General features: G+C 42.8%; 1 protein-coding gene and 1 long non-coding RNA gene across 2 annotated transcripts in view; one reads left to right on the forward strand and one right to left on the reverse strand.

Moving 5' to 3' along the window:
- Positions 1-16,470, reverse strand: part of RAB8B (RAB8B, member RAS oncogene family) — a 67,420-nt gene extending 50,950 nt beyond the window's left edge. Inside the window, exon 1 of the mRNA XM_059057820.2 lies at positions 16,218-16,470. Coding sequence (XP_058913803.1) covers positions 16,218-16,341 — 124 coding nt within the window. The 5' untranslated portion in view covers positions 16,342-16,470. The remainder of the gene's footprint in view (positions 1-16,217) is intronic.
- On the forward strand, positions 504-7,843 carry LOC136793837 (uncharacterized). The gene is made up of 3 exons (XR_010839795.1): positions 504-677; positions 1,834-2,322; positions 6,162-7,843. It is a non-coding gene; the product is annotated as an uncharacterized lncRNA (long non-coding RNA).
- Positions 16,471-16,555: the final 85 nt, after the last annotated feature.

A 16,555-nucleotide genomic window follows, 5' to 3' on the forward strand; every position in this document is an offset into this window, starting at 1 on the left:
TCCTTGGAGAGAAGGGGAAACGAAACAAGTGGAAGACGAAAATACGCAGAAATTATAATGGCAAGAAAGGATGTTGAGGAAGCTCTTGTTATGGGGTCATGGGGTCTTTGCTGGAAAATAGGGGAAAGGGGGAGACATCTGCTGTGATTTGAGTGAGACATGAACAGCTGGAAAGTGCCATTGGCCACCAACTGTTCATTCACGCTGCAAACATTTACAGAGGGCCTTCCAGGCACCAAAAACTGTGCATTTACACATGGGCATAAGTGAAGTCGGCAGGCATTTATTACTACAGGCAAATACTCTGGGTAAAAGAGAAACAGGTTGATTTTATCACTCTCACATCTAGAAAAAAGACCATAAGCAGTAACAGGTGATAATTACACATCCTTTGAAGCTTATGTATGTGCTAATGGATGAGATCTCACTATTACAGGAGCCCAAATCCATTCCTCAGAAGAAAATATATGGTGTTAGTTCATTTATTCCACAGATACTGCATGCCTGAACATCAGACAAATGAGCTCTAAAGAAGCGAGCCATGGTTCCCGTCTTCCAGAAGGTCACCATCAGATGGGATGTCCTGAAAGCTTCCACTCATTCCAACATTTTGACACATTTGAGTGCTCAGAACATTAACTGAACCAACCCTCACAATCTTTCTGCTTCATTAGGAGGTAAGATTGGCTATCTGAATATTTTTAACAAATATTTTTCTGGATGCAACGTGATTTTAGGGAATGGACTGGACCAGAAAGTTCCATGGCATGGTTTTTCAGTGCCATTAAACCCCAAGATGAACTCTCTTCACCACGGCTTTTAAAATTATAAATTAGGGCTTCCCTGGTGGCGCAGTGGTTTAGTCTGCCTGCCGATGCAGGGGACACGGGTTCGTGCCCCGGTCCGGGAAGATCCCACATGCCGCGGAGCGGCTAGGCCCGTGAGCCATGGCCGCTGAGCCTGTGCGTCCGGAGCCTGTGCTCCGCAACGGGAGAGGCCACAACAGTGAGAGGCCCGCGTACCGCAAAAAAAAAAAAAAAATTATAAATTAAATGTGTCACTTCCCTGCACATAACACTACATAGGTACTTTCAACTACAGTCACAATAAAAGCTATCCTCCTTACCCCTTCCCCTTCATGACTTGTTCCCTGTCACCTCCTGTACCATCCTTGTGTGTGTGTGTGTGTGTGTGTGTGTATGTGTGCGCGCACACGCGCGCATGTGCATGTGTAATTTTTTTTTAATGTTTAAAAACATTTTTAAGCTAGTAAAGAGCATCTCACTTCACCTTCCTGGTCCAAGCAAGCACTGTACAAAACCAAACCCAGTTTTGGCTTTATTCCTACCATGTACATTTAAGCATTCAGTATGTACTAAATATCACAGGGGGGAAAAGGGTTAAAAGGGGGGAAGATCATGCTTTACACTCACACTGACACGTTTATTTCCCTAATTCTCTTGATGAGACAGTTTAATGATTAAAAAATTAATAGCATGTATCAATACTGCAAAAATATGATTAATGACTTTTTTGAGATGAAAGTATCATCATCCTGATTATTAGCTAAAGAAAAGCCTATTAACTAACTTTCAAGTAGGGTAATTTACTCCATTAAAATCAGCTACGATGTTTCAAGATTTAATGTATTGTTCAAATTCATGTATGCAAACAAACTCATTAAAATTCAGGTAACCTCACTCAGAAACTCACTGCACTTAAAATTCATGGCCCTAACAGAGGACATTGAGCTGGAATATTTAAATTGAAACATTTGTCCTTTCTAGACAGGGCATTCCACACTGATTTTGTTTTTGTTTTTGTTTTCACCAGAAGGAGGAATTCAAGATGCCTGAGAGTTTGCAGCAGCTAAAAGGTTCTGAAGAACTTGCTGCTTATATCATACTGACACCCTGCACTCAAGGTCAAGGGCTGTGTTGGACACCTCCTTACACCAGCTGAGGCCAAGGACAATCACCTTCACTTTGGAAATGAGTTTAAAGAAATATTTCTCACTCTAGCTTAGTAAAACGCATGCAGTCCTAAACTTTAAGGACTAATTTTCTAGAAAACGAAAGCACACCCCATTAAGCAACCAAAATGTCCCCGTTCATATTTCTTATGGAACTTGTTCTAGCAGGTGTTTCTTAAGTTACCTGGAGAAAAACCAAACCCTCATCACCTACTGATCCTGGCTGCGTGCGAGGCCCTATGCTAAATGCTTCCCTACAGTACTTCATTAAACTGCCTCACGCCAATTCTCTGCAGAAGAGGGGACAGGAACCAAGGAGGTTTAAAGGATGTGATGATGTCACCCAGCTGGTAAGGAGTAGCGCCACAGTGCACCTTGCACCACATCACCTCCTTAAAGATAGCTAATCTTTTTTTTGTTTCTTTTTTAATATTTCTGAGCCACTGTTGGGGCAGAAAGGCATAGTGGTTAAAAACATAGACTCTGGAACCAGACTGCCTGGATTCAAATTGGGGCTGGTTCCACCACTTACCAGCTGTGTGACACTAAGATGTTATTCAACGACTCTGTGCCTCAATTACCTCATTTGGAAAAAGTGGAAATAACAACAGAATGTACCTGAGAGGTTGTTGTGAGAATTAAATGGGTCAATCCATGAAAAATGTTAATTCATGTAAAATGCCTAGAACTGTACTTGATATATAGTAAACACTAGGTAAATGTAAAAGCTCTTATCATTAAAAGCAAGTGTTAGAACAATGAAGCCCCACGGATCACCAAGGTTCTTGTAGTGAACCCCCCCTCAGGGAACCAAGATTGAGTTCACCCACACACAGTCACACACACACACACACCTTTTTGTGTATCTCCCATGTGCCAAAGACATTATGCACACAACAATGCATTTCATTCTCGAAATAAAACATAACAAAATTCCTGCAAGAGAGTCAGTACCCTTCCTTTATCAATAAGGAAAATGGTTAAATAATTCACCCAAGGCTCTCAAGTAGGAAGTGGCAGAATCAGGATTGGAATTTGAGAGTTTCTGTCTCAAAAGCCCAAGTTCTTTTATCTACACAATGTTATCTTCAGTTCTTACGTCTACTTTTCCCATTGTGTTGGTGAGTCCACTGCTATCAATCAGGATCGGGAGTTTTGGAAGGGACTTTTGAGTGTATCTAGCACAACATTCCCTGTTTGCTTATGAAGAAAAATAGACGCCTGGGAGGCTCACTACTGGCTTGCCCTAAGTCACGTAATGAATGCCACTGCCACGGTGCCACGCTGCCGCTTTTTCCTCTTGGATGCTGGTGGCCTGTCTCTAGGAGGCCCCCAGCCCTGCTCCAACGACCACTGTATAAATCAAGAATGCAAAGGCTAAGTTTGGACCCAGAGGCTCCCCAGTGAGGCAAGTTCATTAGCAAATGGACTGTTATATCCAGTCTCACTGCTTGGACCTTTCCGCTTTCTGGCTCATAGCAGCGTTCTGGAGACGCAGGGTTAGCAAACAAATCAGGTGTCAGTCTGGTCTACAATGTCACTGTGAATCTGAGGAAAACTGCCGAACGAGGCTTTACAAACAAAACCCAGAGGAGAGACAATTTTCACCCTGGAAGAAAGGAAAGGACAGGCTAATGAGAAGTTTAAGTTGTCAAAGGAAGGAAGCTCACAATTAAAGCAGCTGTTCCTAGCACACTACAGTCTATCTGAGGCCAACAACGCACGTACAAGCATAACAAACCATCGGCCCCATGTGGAGAAGCAATGCTGAGATTTCTGACATAATTAGTTTCCTTTCCACAAAAGAGCTGGATTCATAATTAAACTCTGTCTCCTCCTGCCCCCGCTCTGCTGTGTATATATCTGATTGCTTCCTAAGGGACTGGGTTAGAGACCAGGAGACAACCAGAAACCACAGTTCACTGAGTCTCAGGGCCAACAGGCAACAGGATGCATGTCTGTATTAGCTGTACTAGGCCTTGTCCAAGAAGACGCTGATTTCACCCTTCCACTCAACACACTTCTCAAGGGTTTGCTGGTCAGTTTACACAGTTCTTACAGGCCACTGGAAGTGACCGCTAAGACAGGCTAAGTGCCAGGGCACTGAGTCCCATGGAAAACTTCAGGGCCCATTCTGAGAGGAGCAGGTTGTTGTGGACAGACTATAGTCCAGAACTGAAGTTCAAGACTCAAGTCTTGGCTCCTGCACCTACCTACTTGATTGATCAAGAGTCTATTCCCCTCTCAGAACCTTAGCTTCCTTGCCTAGAACAGGAGTTTAAACAGGGACGTAAGTGAAAGTACTCTGTAAACAGTAAAGGTCCAAGCAAAGCGAAGGGACAGCCGAGGAAGTCTGCTTATCTCCTAACTGGACTCTGTGTGCAAAATCCCCAGTGACTCCCCACTGCTCTCAGGATAAATGTCCAGACTCCTGAACAGGTGTGAAGTCCCTTCTCAATCTGCCCTCTAATTACCCTTCAACTTGACCTCTTGTGAGGAGTTCCTCCAGGGGCTGGGACTCCCACACCTGTAGGGGACAGCCCTCCCTCCTGACACTCCACATTCTACCCAACTAACCTGTCCTGGGGGCCTGATTTTAACTTCCACGTCATTCCCTCCTAGACGCCCTCCTCTACCTCTCCTCTATGCTTTCCTAACATTTTACATTAATCCCTTTGAAGCCCTTCTCATCATTGTGTTCAAACTGCCTGGATACTTGCTACTCTTTTCTCCTCTCAATATTTCGTGGACTAAAAAACATTGTTCACTGAATGAGTGAATTTAGTGAAAAATGACTTAGTGTCTGACACTAGTAGCCTACTAACAAATCACTACAGTTCCCAACCCCAGCCTCTCCTTTTTACTGATAAGAAAAGAAAGGCCAAAAAAAAAAAGAAAGAAAAAAAAAAAAAGAAAACAAAGGCCACGAGAAGCTAAAAGACTTGCCCAAAAGCAAATGGCTAATCACCCTACGTCTCCTAGTTCAATCTCTGACTTTTCTCCCACAAAATACTTACTATGTCCAGGTTTTATGCTATACCATCAATGTCTTTTCCATAGCAAGAGAACTGAAGGTAGAGGAGTTGTAAGAGAAAAGAGACTTGAAACCAGAAAACTACTGCTCAAGGCCAGGCTCTGTGTGACCTTGAAAACTCTCCATGCCTCTGGGTCTCAGGCCCCCCAACTATCAAACAGAAATTTAGCATCAGCATACCTAAGAAGCAAAAGGCTTCCTATTATTTTAGTTTATTTTTCACCTGCTTCACCATGTTTTATGTGACAAAAATGAGGTAATCTGAAAATACTTTATACATTTCAAAGAAATATTTTTACAGCTTTCAAGTACAGTTATCCCTTGGTACCTGTGGGGGTCTGGTGCTAGGACACCCCCGCCACAAAGAGTATACATACCAAAATCTGCAGATGCTCAAGTCCCTTATATAAAATGGCACAGTGTTTGGCATATAACCTATGCACATCCTCCCATATACTTTAAATCATCTCTGTATTACTTACAATACCTAATACAATGTAAATGATACGTAAATAGATGTTGGTGAGTGGCAAATGCAAGTTTTGCTTTTAAGAACTTCCTGGAGTTTTTTTCCCTGAGTATTTTCTTTTTTTTTTTTTTTTTTTTTTTTTTTTTTGTGGTATGCGGGCCTCTCACTGTTGTGGCCTCTCCCGTTGCGGAGCACAGGCTCCGGACACACCGGCTCAGCAGCCATGGCTCACGGGCCCAGCCGCTCCGCGGCATGTGGGATCTTCCCGGACCGGGGCACAAACCCGTGTCCCCTGCATTGGCAGGCGGATTCTCAACCACTGCGCAACCAGGGAAGCCCTCCCTGAGTATTTTCAATCCAAGTTTGGTTCAATCCTCAGATGTAGAAACTGTGGATGTGGAAGCCATGGATACAAAGGGCTGACTATGGTTATTATTCTGGTGACATTTAGCTTTATTGTTTAAACCAAGACATTTTTAAGGACAGGATTCACAAACATTAAGCAGTCTCTTTGGTACTATAAAAAGTTTAATCAAATTACAAGATCAACATAGGCTCAGCTTGAATTAACTAATGCTACTTCTTCCTTCTGTCTTCATGTCATCAAAACCCTAGTGTCTACCTACAAAAAGAAACCTCCCCACAATCATTAACTGAAAAAGGACAAACCCTTTTTTTCTTTACAGACACTACTTGACTTCATAGACTCACAGAATGCTGCAGTCAGAAGAGAATGAAGACCATAGAAGCCTGAACTTGCCTTTCACAATGAGAAAACAGGCTTGGTCTAATGTCCTTAGGAAGGACTTGTGCCATCACTGATTGGAAACGTGCAACAATTATTTTTCAGAGTACTATATACTTTATTTTGCAATAACAAGGAGACGACCTGACCAAAAAATGTGGTAAATCATATAATGAGATTCCAACAGAAAATAAAATACAATGGTGTTTATCGAAGTTGAAAGCTGAAGGGCCAAGACAGAGACACATCTCTGATGATATTTATATATACATGTTTTTAAAGTTAATTGTTATGGAATTTTGTGGATGTGAAAGAAATTATTTTGCTTGTTTCATTAATTTTTCATGCTTCTGTAAGACTGGAAATTTTCAAAACAATAGTAAGTAGACAAAATCGGAAATGCACTCACTCAAATTATTTTGTTCGTGGACAACATCCTAATCTGTTCATTGCTGGTTATGACTGAGACATGGTTATGACGATTTTTTATTATTTAGTTTTAAACAATGTAAGAAAGCAATGCAGTCAAAAGTCACCATATCTTAGGCAGACGTTTCTAACTCCTCACCCAACAGTTTACTCCAACTGTTAACAAAAGCAAAAGAGACTGAACAAGTAGTCAAAGAAACTGATACAGGAGGAGGGTGGAATGCTGTTTTCATTCTTCTCTTCCCAATCCAATCCCCTCTCCCCAAACCCTGATAGGGGTGAGGTGTTAATGGAGAGTGAAATGAAAAAGTGGTCTGAATCATTCCAAAAATGGAACAGTTAACTCTCAACAAAAAATTGTTTTCCATGCCATCCCAAGATTTTATTCACAGACCTTAAGAAAAGAAAAAAAAATTCCTTGTTGAAAAATATAAACAGCTATCCCATCCAAATTCATAAGCAACAAATTACAGTAGGGTTAGTTACTGACATCTCACAATGCAAACTATTTTTTTAGTAATGGATTTTGTGTATGAGATTTGCATAAGATTAAACTATTTTGCGATACCTATTCCAGCTAAACAAATATTGCATAGGGTCATAAGAAATGAACTCTTATAATTCAACTTTTAAGTAGACCACCCTACATTTCAGGTCAAAAGTTGATCATACATTTTAGAGACTCCCCTTCTACTTTATACATCAGGAAAATATCTATGAATTATTTAACGAATTACTGCCAAGTTCTTCCCTCAAATATGCAAAATTACAACATGATGTGGGGAAGTCACGCGGTCCCAATTTTGCCAGCAGGAAGCTGTGAAACACACGACATACTGCTTAACGACTTTGTGGTTGGTTTTTATCATGATGAGGTGGGATTCCATACCTAACCAAGCTTCTGCTAAGTGCTTTGAAATCCTGCAATGCCGTCATGGGACTGCAAGCAGCACTGTCATCCAGCCTGTCTTAGTGACAGCAAGCCTAATCTGATGAACATGAGGACATGCAGAAATCGCACTTTCTCCTGGGAGCCAAGAATTAAAATTCTGGGCTGAGGAAGATGAGAGCTCTGTGGAAAACGTCCAAAGTTTCAGCAACAGGTAAATACCAAAGTGCCTAATTAAACTGATGCTGAATGCTACAGGCAAGACAGCAAGAAAATACTTTGTCACAGTCAAGAATCAGGGCTGCTGTAAGAACTGTTTCCAAGTTGTTTCCATCACTTTATGTGGCTTCCCTAAGGAAGTTCTAAGTAACTAAGTAACTTAAAAAAAAAAAAGCAGTGCAGACATTTCTTCCTCTAAGGACAATCAGGCACCTACTTCCTTTAAGGTTCTTAATAATTCAATGCAAAATAAGGAAAATTCCCAAAGTCAAAACTGAACACAGGAAAAGGACACATCTCCAGACACAATGTATCCAATAGGGACTTCCCTGGTGGCTCAGTGGTTAAGAATACACCTGCCAGTGCAGGGGACACTGGTCCAGGAAGATCCCACATGCCACAGAGCAACTAAGCCCGTGAGCCACAACTACTGAGCCTGTGCTCTACAGCCCACGAGCCACAACTACTGAGCCCGTGTGCCACAACAACTGAAGCCCACATGCCTAGAGCCGATGCTCTGCAACAAGAGAAGCCACCGCAATAAGAAGCCCGCGCACCACAACAAAGACCCAATGCAGCCAAAAATAAATTTATTTAAAAAAATATATATATATATATGCAATAGTCATTGACAGATGTTTTAATATTGAAATTTAACCATGACACACTGGACAGCAGACACTATATATTCACTTTAGAAAATAGATAGCAGGGACTTCCCTGGTGGTCCAGTGGTAAAGAATCTGCCTTCCAACGCAGGGGACATGGGTTTGATCCCTGGTTAGGGAACTAAGATCCCACATGTTGCGGGGCAACTAAGCCCATGTACCACAACTAGAGGGAAGCCAGAGCACTGCAACAAAAGATCCTGCATGCCTCATGAAAGATCCCGCATGCCTCAACGAAGATCCAGTGTGCTGCGACTAAGACCAACACAGCCAAGAAAAGAAAAGGAAAGAAAAAGAAAAAGAAAATAGATAGCAAATGTGTAGGATGTCTCCATCTACTCTCTCCGTCCATTGTCCATGGCCCACATCAGGAATCTATCACAGCCCTAGATCTTGCTGAGCTCAGACAGGACCTCAGAACTCTATACAACACAGCATGCTGGGAGGCAGCTACCAACCCATCAGCATCGACATTCATGCTGAAGCCTATTTCGTCCCAGCTTTGCATAGTCCTCAACCCACTATACTAAAATACTGAAACAGATCTTCAGAGAAAGCCACTACATGATAGTTTCAAAACTACCCAAAAACCTTCATTTAAGCCATAAAAAGGTATTTTTCCATATTATATAATTTCTAAAGGATAATAAGAGCAGAAAACATAACTGCAAACATTAGTTTTACTCTAGACACTATGCTGCTCCACTGAGATACACAAGTGGTTCTATATAATACATGTTTATATTCATCTTTTTAAAAATAGAATTTGGCTTTATTCAACCCAAACGCCCAGCCCAATTCCAAACCACTCACTACCTTGTCACTCAAAAAGTGCTAGGCAGAACACAGACACAAACATAGCTTCATCTGCTAATTAAAACCGGGCATGAAACTGTTAATAGGCATCTGTTGCACTGTTTGAAGCTAATGGGCAAAGACAAAGCTGAAATGGCTCTTCTAAAGCAAACCCAGTGACTTCACTCATTTTCTATTTGGTATTTATGTTAGTGGGGGGTTGGAAGCAGGGTGTTAAACAGCTTATTATGGAGACTGAAAGACAAGTGAAATATCTTTCAGAGTCTAAAATATCCCTTTAAAACTGATTATAGAGAGACAGCATTTTACAGTGGGGGAAATACCAACCAGTCTTGTATTAAGAATTCAAATTAAGCACTTTTAATCTTGCCTCAGATATCGTATAGTTATCTAGAATATTATGAAAGATAATAACAAAATTTAAGCAATGCTTTATAGCTCATATAGTGCTTTCATAATTCATTCATCCAATTGATTAGTCATTTAATAGAGGCCTTGGAGACTTAAAAGGTGAATAAGATTTGATTCCTGCCCTAGGGAACTCACATCAACCCTGAAAAGTTGGTATAGTATTAGTATGCTCTAGTACAGATAAAGGAACTAAGGCCCTAGAAGGACAACTGACTCACTAAAAGCCAGAAATGTAGGAACAGCAGATGTCAGGAAATGAACCCTGATCTGACCCAGACCTATTGCTCTTAATTGACCATGCAATCTCCTTAACACCAAACAGGAACCAAGCCACTACATCGGCTGCTTAAATTTCAGAAGATCCATATTATGTTATGTTCCACGATATTATTCACCAGCTAACAGCGACTTCCCCACTCCCACCCTCTTCTCATCCTGCTATGAAAACTCTTTCCTGCCGAATTTTCCCACGTAGTCATTCTAACACACACCAGAGAGCTGGTCTCCAGAATGGTCCTGTGTGCAGGCAGGCAGATCTGACCTAGAGCCAGCCGTGTCCTCAGGCCATGTCGACAGCTCCCTGGTCTCCCACTTCTGGTTCCATGGTTCCTTCCAGGTTCAGTTATCAGATTCCACTAAAATATCAACTGCTAAATTTTTCCTTGTCTTCAAAGACCAGACATTTTCCTCTAAGACAATATCCAAACCTATCTCTCTCCAGCTTTTCATAGAGGAGCCAAACAATCTTGGCACTGTTGCCAAGAGAACCTCCTCCCTGGTTCGCTGCCATGCGGAACAGCTGGTGAAGCTCTTTGTTAAAGTACGCTTATTCTTAAGATACATCCAGGTCTGTCTCCAAGACTCAGTTTCCCACTCCCATCCTTGATTTGTTGAATGGCTTTTTGCATTCGCTAGAACACTAACTGAGGAGATGAGTTTAACCCTTTGTGATCAAGTATTAAAATCTTGAAACAGTGTTCTTTTCAAAGCTATCACCTAGATGGGAAGTCTATCGACAGTTTTGAAAGAAAGGGCCATGGGGCTCTCTCCCTTTCTCCTCTTAGCAGAAGTCCAGGTTCCCAAGCAGACTTTCTGCTGACCCCTCTGTCAGCCACCGCCAGTCAGGGCAGTTCTTCATTCTGCATTCGGAGTCTGGAAGAAGACTCTCCCTTTCCTTCCTTTGCCCAGATGCTGAGAATTGGAAAAGCAAAAGCAGATGTGGGGCCCAAAACTGCTCCAAAGAAAGATGAAAACAGCTTAGGTCCTCCTGCCACTGTGGACAGAGATGGGGAGAGTGATAATACACACTGTGTTCCTGTGCCTAGTTTCCAGAATTCCTTCAGCCAAGCTATTCAAGCAGCTTTCACGAAACTGGACACGCTAGCTACTTCAGATCCCTTCTCTGAAGAGAAAGGAGGAAGAAAAGAAAAAACAGAAACAGGAGCTCCTGTTCAGCACCTCAGTTGTCCACACCAAGTGACACTACTGGCCTGGCTACCTTCTCCATCCGGTTTTCTTTTTTCTGTGCTTTTGTTTTGCAGCTGTAATTTTTAAGTATTTGAGTTCGAACAGATTAGCTCTGGGGGGAGGGGGTTTCCACAATGTGAGGGGGAACCAAGAAAATTTTAAATACAGTGTATTTTCCAGCTTCCCATCTTCACGCCAAAATTAAGTACTGACACTCACAAGAGGAAAAAAAAACAAAGACTGTGACATTAAAATAAGGCTTTATGTACAAAATGTTCAATTTGAAGTTGCCTGTCCCTTACATATTTTTGTTTGAGAGGTTGAAACCACGGAAAACAACTACGAAAATTAAAATCTACTTGCATTACATATCTGGATTATGCTCAGCCAAATGTTGATATCATCTTGAATAAAAATGTAAATATGACAAAGTTTGTTTTTCAGTCAATCAGTCTTGATAAAAACTTTGAATTGCTACCAACCAAAAACAGTTTTTAATTTTAAGCTGGGGTCAGCAAACTCTTTATGTAAAGGAACAGTTAGTAAATATTTTTAAGCTTTGTGGGACACATACAGTGTCTGTTGCATATTCTTTGTTTTGTGTTACTTTTTAATAACCCTTTAAAAATGTAAAAACCATTCTTCACTGTGGACTGCACAAAAACAGGCTGCAGGCCACAGGTCACATTTGGCCTGTGGGCCATAGTTTGCCAACCCCTAAACGAAAGTAAGTGAATCCAAGAAAAAAATGTTAGGGAATAAATGTTAGGCACTAGGCTGCAATGATTATCAGCACACATTAATATGACATCATTAGTTATTTTGCACATGGAAGGAATTTTAATGGCAGGATACCCTTCGATCTCCTAACATGAAACTACAGATATAGAAAGGGCAAAGGACAGTTATAACATGCCAAGTTAGCCCATATAAACTCCTATAGGACTCTGAGTTGTATTAGCATTTACTGTTTCCCTAAAGTGATACAGCTAATCCAAATGGGAACACCTTAACTTTCCTCACATAAAAGCAAACGTGCAAAAACGAATTCCTCCCTGGAAAAGATGGTGACTTGAATTTATGGTGGTGATCATACCGATCAGAAATAGCAGCAGCTCAGTTGTGAAAAGTGATCCAGACTTGAATGTGGGGTTTCACTAGAGGCTCTTCTACAACCAGCTGTGTGATCTTGACAGTATCAACCTAAGCTCAGTTTTCTTACTTATAAAACTGGGCCATGGGCATAAGGTAGATAATTCCTAAGACTCCGCTGTTAAACTATGACTATACTAAATAATAAAACCACTCAGGAAATACCCTAACAGGAAGAAGGGGGCAGGGCAGGGGAGAGACACTTAAGGCAGGAAGCTTAGACTGTCCTGTTAGAGGACAGGGCTGGGTTTTCTCTTTCTTTTCTCCCAGCACTTTGTTCCGTACAGGCCATTCCAAGACATCGATACCACCCTCGTTTCAATATTAAAATGTACCCACATCCCATAGGAAATATAATTCAGAACTACTGTATTACCGTTTCCTAGTTGTCTCAATGCTACATTTTACATACATTTAATTAATCGTTATTAACGATCATGTAAGGGGCTTGGGGAGTCAATCAAAAATTTTTTTTTCAGTTCTTAAACGTTTGAACTGAAATGCTAGTTGGTTGTTGGTCCTAGACACTGGGCCTACAACTTCAAATGGATAAAACATCCCTACTCAAAAGTTAAATATTATCTGACTGATATACGAAAAGAGTCCCAACAAGTCAGTTGAAAAAATTGTACCCTCTACAACCCCCAAGAGCAGAAAGGAAATGAGGGGAGCTGGGACATCAGAGAAGATACCAGAACCTTAGATACATGAAAGAAGAAAGCATCTGTGAGACAACTGTTTCTGTAATCAAAATGACTAATTGTCTCCTTCCTTTCATGAATGCAGAAACCCTATTAAAACAGTGTCTAGAGGTGGCAGATGTCCTTTTTTAAAACTACTTAAATTTTTTTTTTTTTTTTTTTTTTGCGGTACGCGGGCCTCTCTTTGTTGTGGCCTCTCCCGTTGCGGAGCACAGGCTCCGGACGCGCAGGCCCAGTGGCCATGGCTCACAGGCCCAGCCACTCCGCGGCATGTGGGATCTTCTCGGACCAGGGCATGCACCTGTGTCCCCTGCATCGGCAGGTGGACTCACAACCACTGCACCACCAGGGAAGCCCGAAACTACTTAAATTTTAACAAAGCAAAATTAAGACTATAAATGTATCTCCATGGGAAGAAACAGGCATCCATACATATCTCCCCAAACACACACACACACACACACCATGTATTAAGAAATGTCCATTAAGGAATGGACAATTCCTGGGACGTAGACCTTATCAAGTTTTGTCAGCAATGATGTGGCGGTCAGAAAAGCCCTGGAAACTTCCACACTGAGGTGTCTCAAGAAATAATTATGACTGGGAGGAGATGGACCACCAACTCTCCCCTCAGCAACCTCAGATCACCTGGAAACGGGTGACGGCTGGAGGGGGGTAGATATTGCTGCCAGAGACGTGCACACTCCAAGCCTATGTTTGTGATCGGTGTGTGTGGAACTTTTCACTAGAATGATGTTAACATTCACCTTATTTTCCCAGCTTAACTTCAACTCCAAAGCATTAGGTTGCAGGTATGTACAGTGCTGTTTGAAGGCAGTGGGCCACCACTTCCTGTCAGAGCTCTGGGGCTAAATAAGAGGCATGGGATTTCCCCTCCTCCATGTCAACAGAAGACACAGCTCAGAGCCTCTCTTTACCACATCCACCCCACGGAAAATACAAAGGCCAACATCACACATGAGATTCACCCCATTTAACGTCTACCTCCAGGTCTAAGCTCTTTCAGGACACTTGTTTTCCTGCCTTAATAGCTGCAATCCTCCACAAAACCAAATTTCAATCAATAAAAAAAAAAAATTTAAAAATCCACGGAAGAAAGATTGTACTCCTTCAGAATGAAAGGTAACTTTTCAAAGCTACTATTGTAAAAGGAAGCAGGCACCCTCACAGAAAAGGTGGGACAAAAATTAAGACCAAAAAAGAGAAAACTAATAAAACTATTACAAACAAGCAAAAGTCATTTAAGGAGCTTAATGGAAAGAGCATCAGTGAGATTCAGTCACTTTCAATGCAGGGGAATACTTCTGGGAGGGTCACTCATAGAACGGACAAAAGGCGACCCACTCGACTTGTTAGAAACCGTCGTTTACCATCTGGACTGCAGTGTGCATTCAACAATGAAAAAGGGTTATGGGGTTTTGAAATGAGTACCAGCACCAAAAATTAACGCCTTTTGGTTGCTGCAACAGCTCCCATCAAATCTCTTAGGAATATACTTGAGATATGACATTTAAAATCTGCTTCCTCCGAAGAGAAAAAGTCCCACTCAAGAATGACTGCCAAGAACTTGCAACTCAAACTTCCCTAAGCCCAGACATCATAACACCCGAGAGGTTTCAGACCACTCAATCCATATGAAAGACGCCAGAACAAACAAACCACAGCCTTTCCTAGTGCTTGGCTGAAGAGTGCTCTATACCCCAATATTCTTCTTTTATAAATGATAAATTATCCTTAAAACATAACTCATTACCATAGCACTAGCCCCCTAATAATCCCAGCAATTCATGGCGAAATATGCTGTAAGAACCATCTGAAAGATGCTTAAGTGAGCCGCTATGAGAAGCCATGACATTATCCAGACAACCAAGAGCTACGACTCTTAAGCTACTTAATTAACCGCAGCTATTTAACAAGGGAAATGATGTTAAGGTCACTTGTACAGGCAGCTTAAAACCAGCTCTGATTTGCTCTTCTTCAGGTTTACGTTAACTTAAAGATCTTGTTACCTGACCAGAGTCTTCCAAAAGTAGGAAGGACAGCTCCCAGCTAAGACCAGAAAAATCAGAATCAATTGAAAGTAACTGAGGGGTATATTGCATGTTGTGATTCGTTTAGCAAGTAATAATTAAAACCAAAGGAAAATATACAGGGAGGCAGGCAGAATGTAAGATCAAGCCCCCAACTGAGAACTATTAAACCTTCAAGGCTAAGAACTTTAAAAATTGAGAAGTGCTGTGGCACAGGAGATAGTAAAGGAATGAACCACGTTTTCCTGACCACACCATTACCAAAGTCACTCATCCTCTTAACACCTCTTAACACTCTCAGAACAATTTAATGCCCCATAGACAGTATCTCATTATTAGCCACTTTTTGCTCTTTTTCCTGCACTTGATCCAAAGGGAGTAAAGACAGAGAAAATGGTAACCAGTACTCCCAGTTACTGGAGAAAGTCCTACTTTCCATTTCCTCTCCCCTTCCCATCTTCTCTCTTCTCTGCTCAACCTCTCTGCTTCCCTTTTTCCTTTCTATTTCACAGCCAGCTCTCCTTTTAACTTTCTCCATCAAGTATCCTCATTCCATCCTCTGGCCCCCTGAACTCAACTTCTACCTGCAATTTTCTTCTGCCCCCTCCCATGATATCTATGACCAGACTTCTTGCAGACAGTGCCCCTCATCCCTTACCTCCTGATCACTGATTCCTCCGAACTCCTTCCGGATTCCCGGGTTCTCACTTCTCTTGTCCCTTGTGTCCTCTGTCCTTTACTTCACGGACCTCCCATTCCCATTCCCCCAACCCTTCATTTCCCCCTTCACATTTCCTTCCTCTTTCCTGTCTTTTAATCCATTTCGCACCCACTATTCCCTTCTCTCTCTCCATGAGATTTCCTGTGTCCCCCCCACTCAGTCCCTCTAAGACCCCTCCCTGTCACACCCCCAACCCTCTCATTTCTCTCAACACCCCTAGTCCTTGTTCTTCTGGTTCCTCCTCCCGTTTCTTTGCCCCCAAGTTCCTCCTTTCAGCCGCCCGCCCCCCCAGCCTCACGTCCCCACCAGCCCCCCTCCCTCATGCCTTCACCCTCTCCCACTGCCCTCGCAGCCCTGCTGTCCCCGGGGTCCCTTCCCTGGGGCTCCCAAGCCCTCCCACCGCTCTCTCCCGGCCCTCTCGCACCCGCTCCCCATTTCTCACTCCCTGTCCCCGGCCGCGGCCCCTCCCTCACCGATGGTGGAGATGAAGGTGGTGTTGAAGGCGTCCTCGGAAAAGCGGAATAAGAGGCAGGTCTTGCCCACCCCCGAGTCGCCGATCAGCAGCAGCTTGAACAGATAATCATACGTCTTCGCCATCTTCTCGCTCCGGCCCTCTGACCGCGGAGCGAGAGGAGCGGCGGAGAGGCGGGGAGGGGGCCGCGGGCGAGGGGGCGTGCCCGCTGAGCCACCGCCGTTCGCCCCGCCCCTAGCCCCGCCCCTTCCCTCAGAGAAGGCCTGCGCGCCCCGCCCCGCATGGCCAATCCGCGGAGGCTTCGTCATCACCTCCCGCGCCCCAGTGTTTGGTGGGGCT

The sequence above is a fragment of the Kogia breviceps genome, chromosome 3 (assembly GCF_026419965.1).
Source record: "Kogia breviceps isolate mKogBre1 chromosome 3, mKogBre1 haplotype 1, whole genome shotgun sequence".
NCBI classification, from domain to species: Eukaryota; Metazoa; Chordata; class Mammalia; order Artiodactyla; family Physeteridae; genus Kogia; species Kogia breviceps.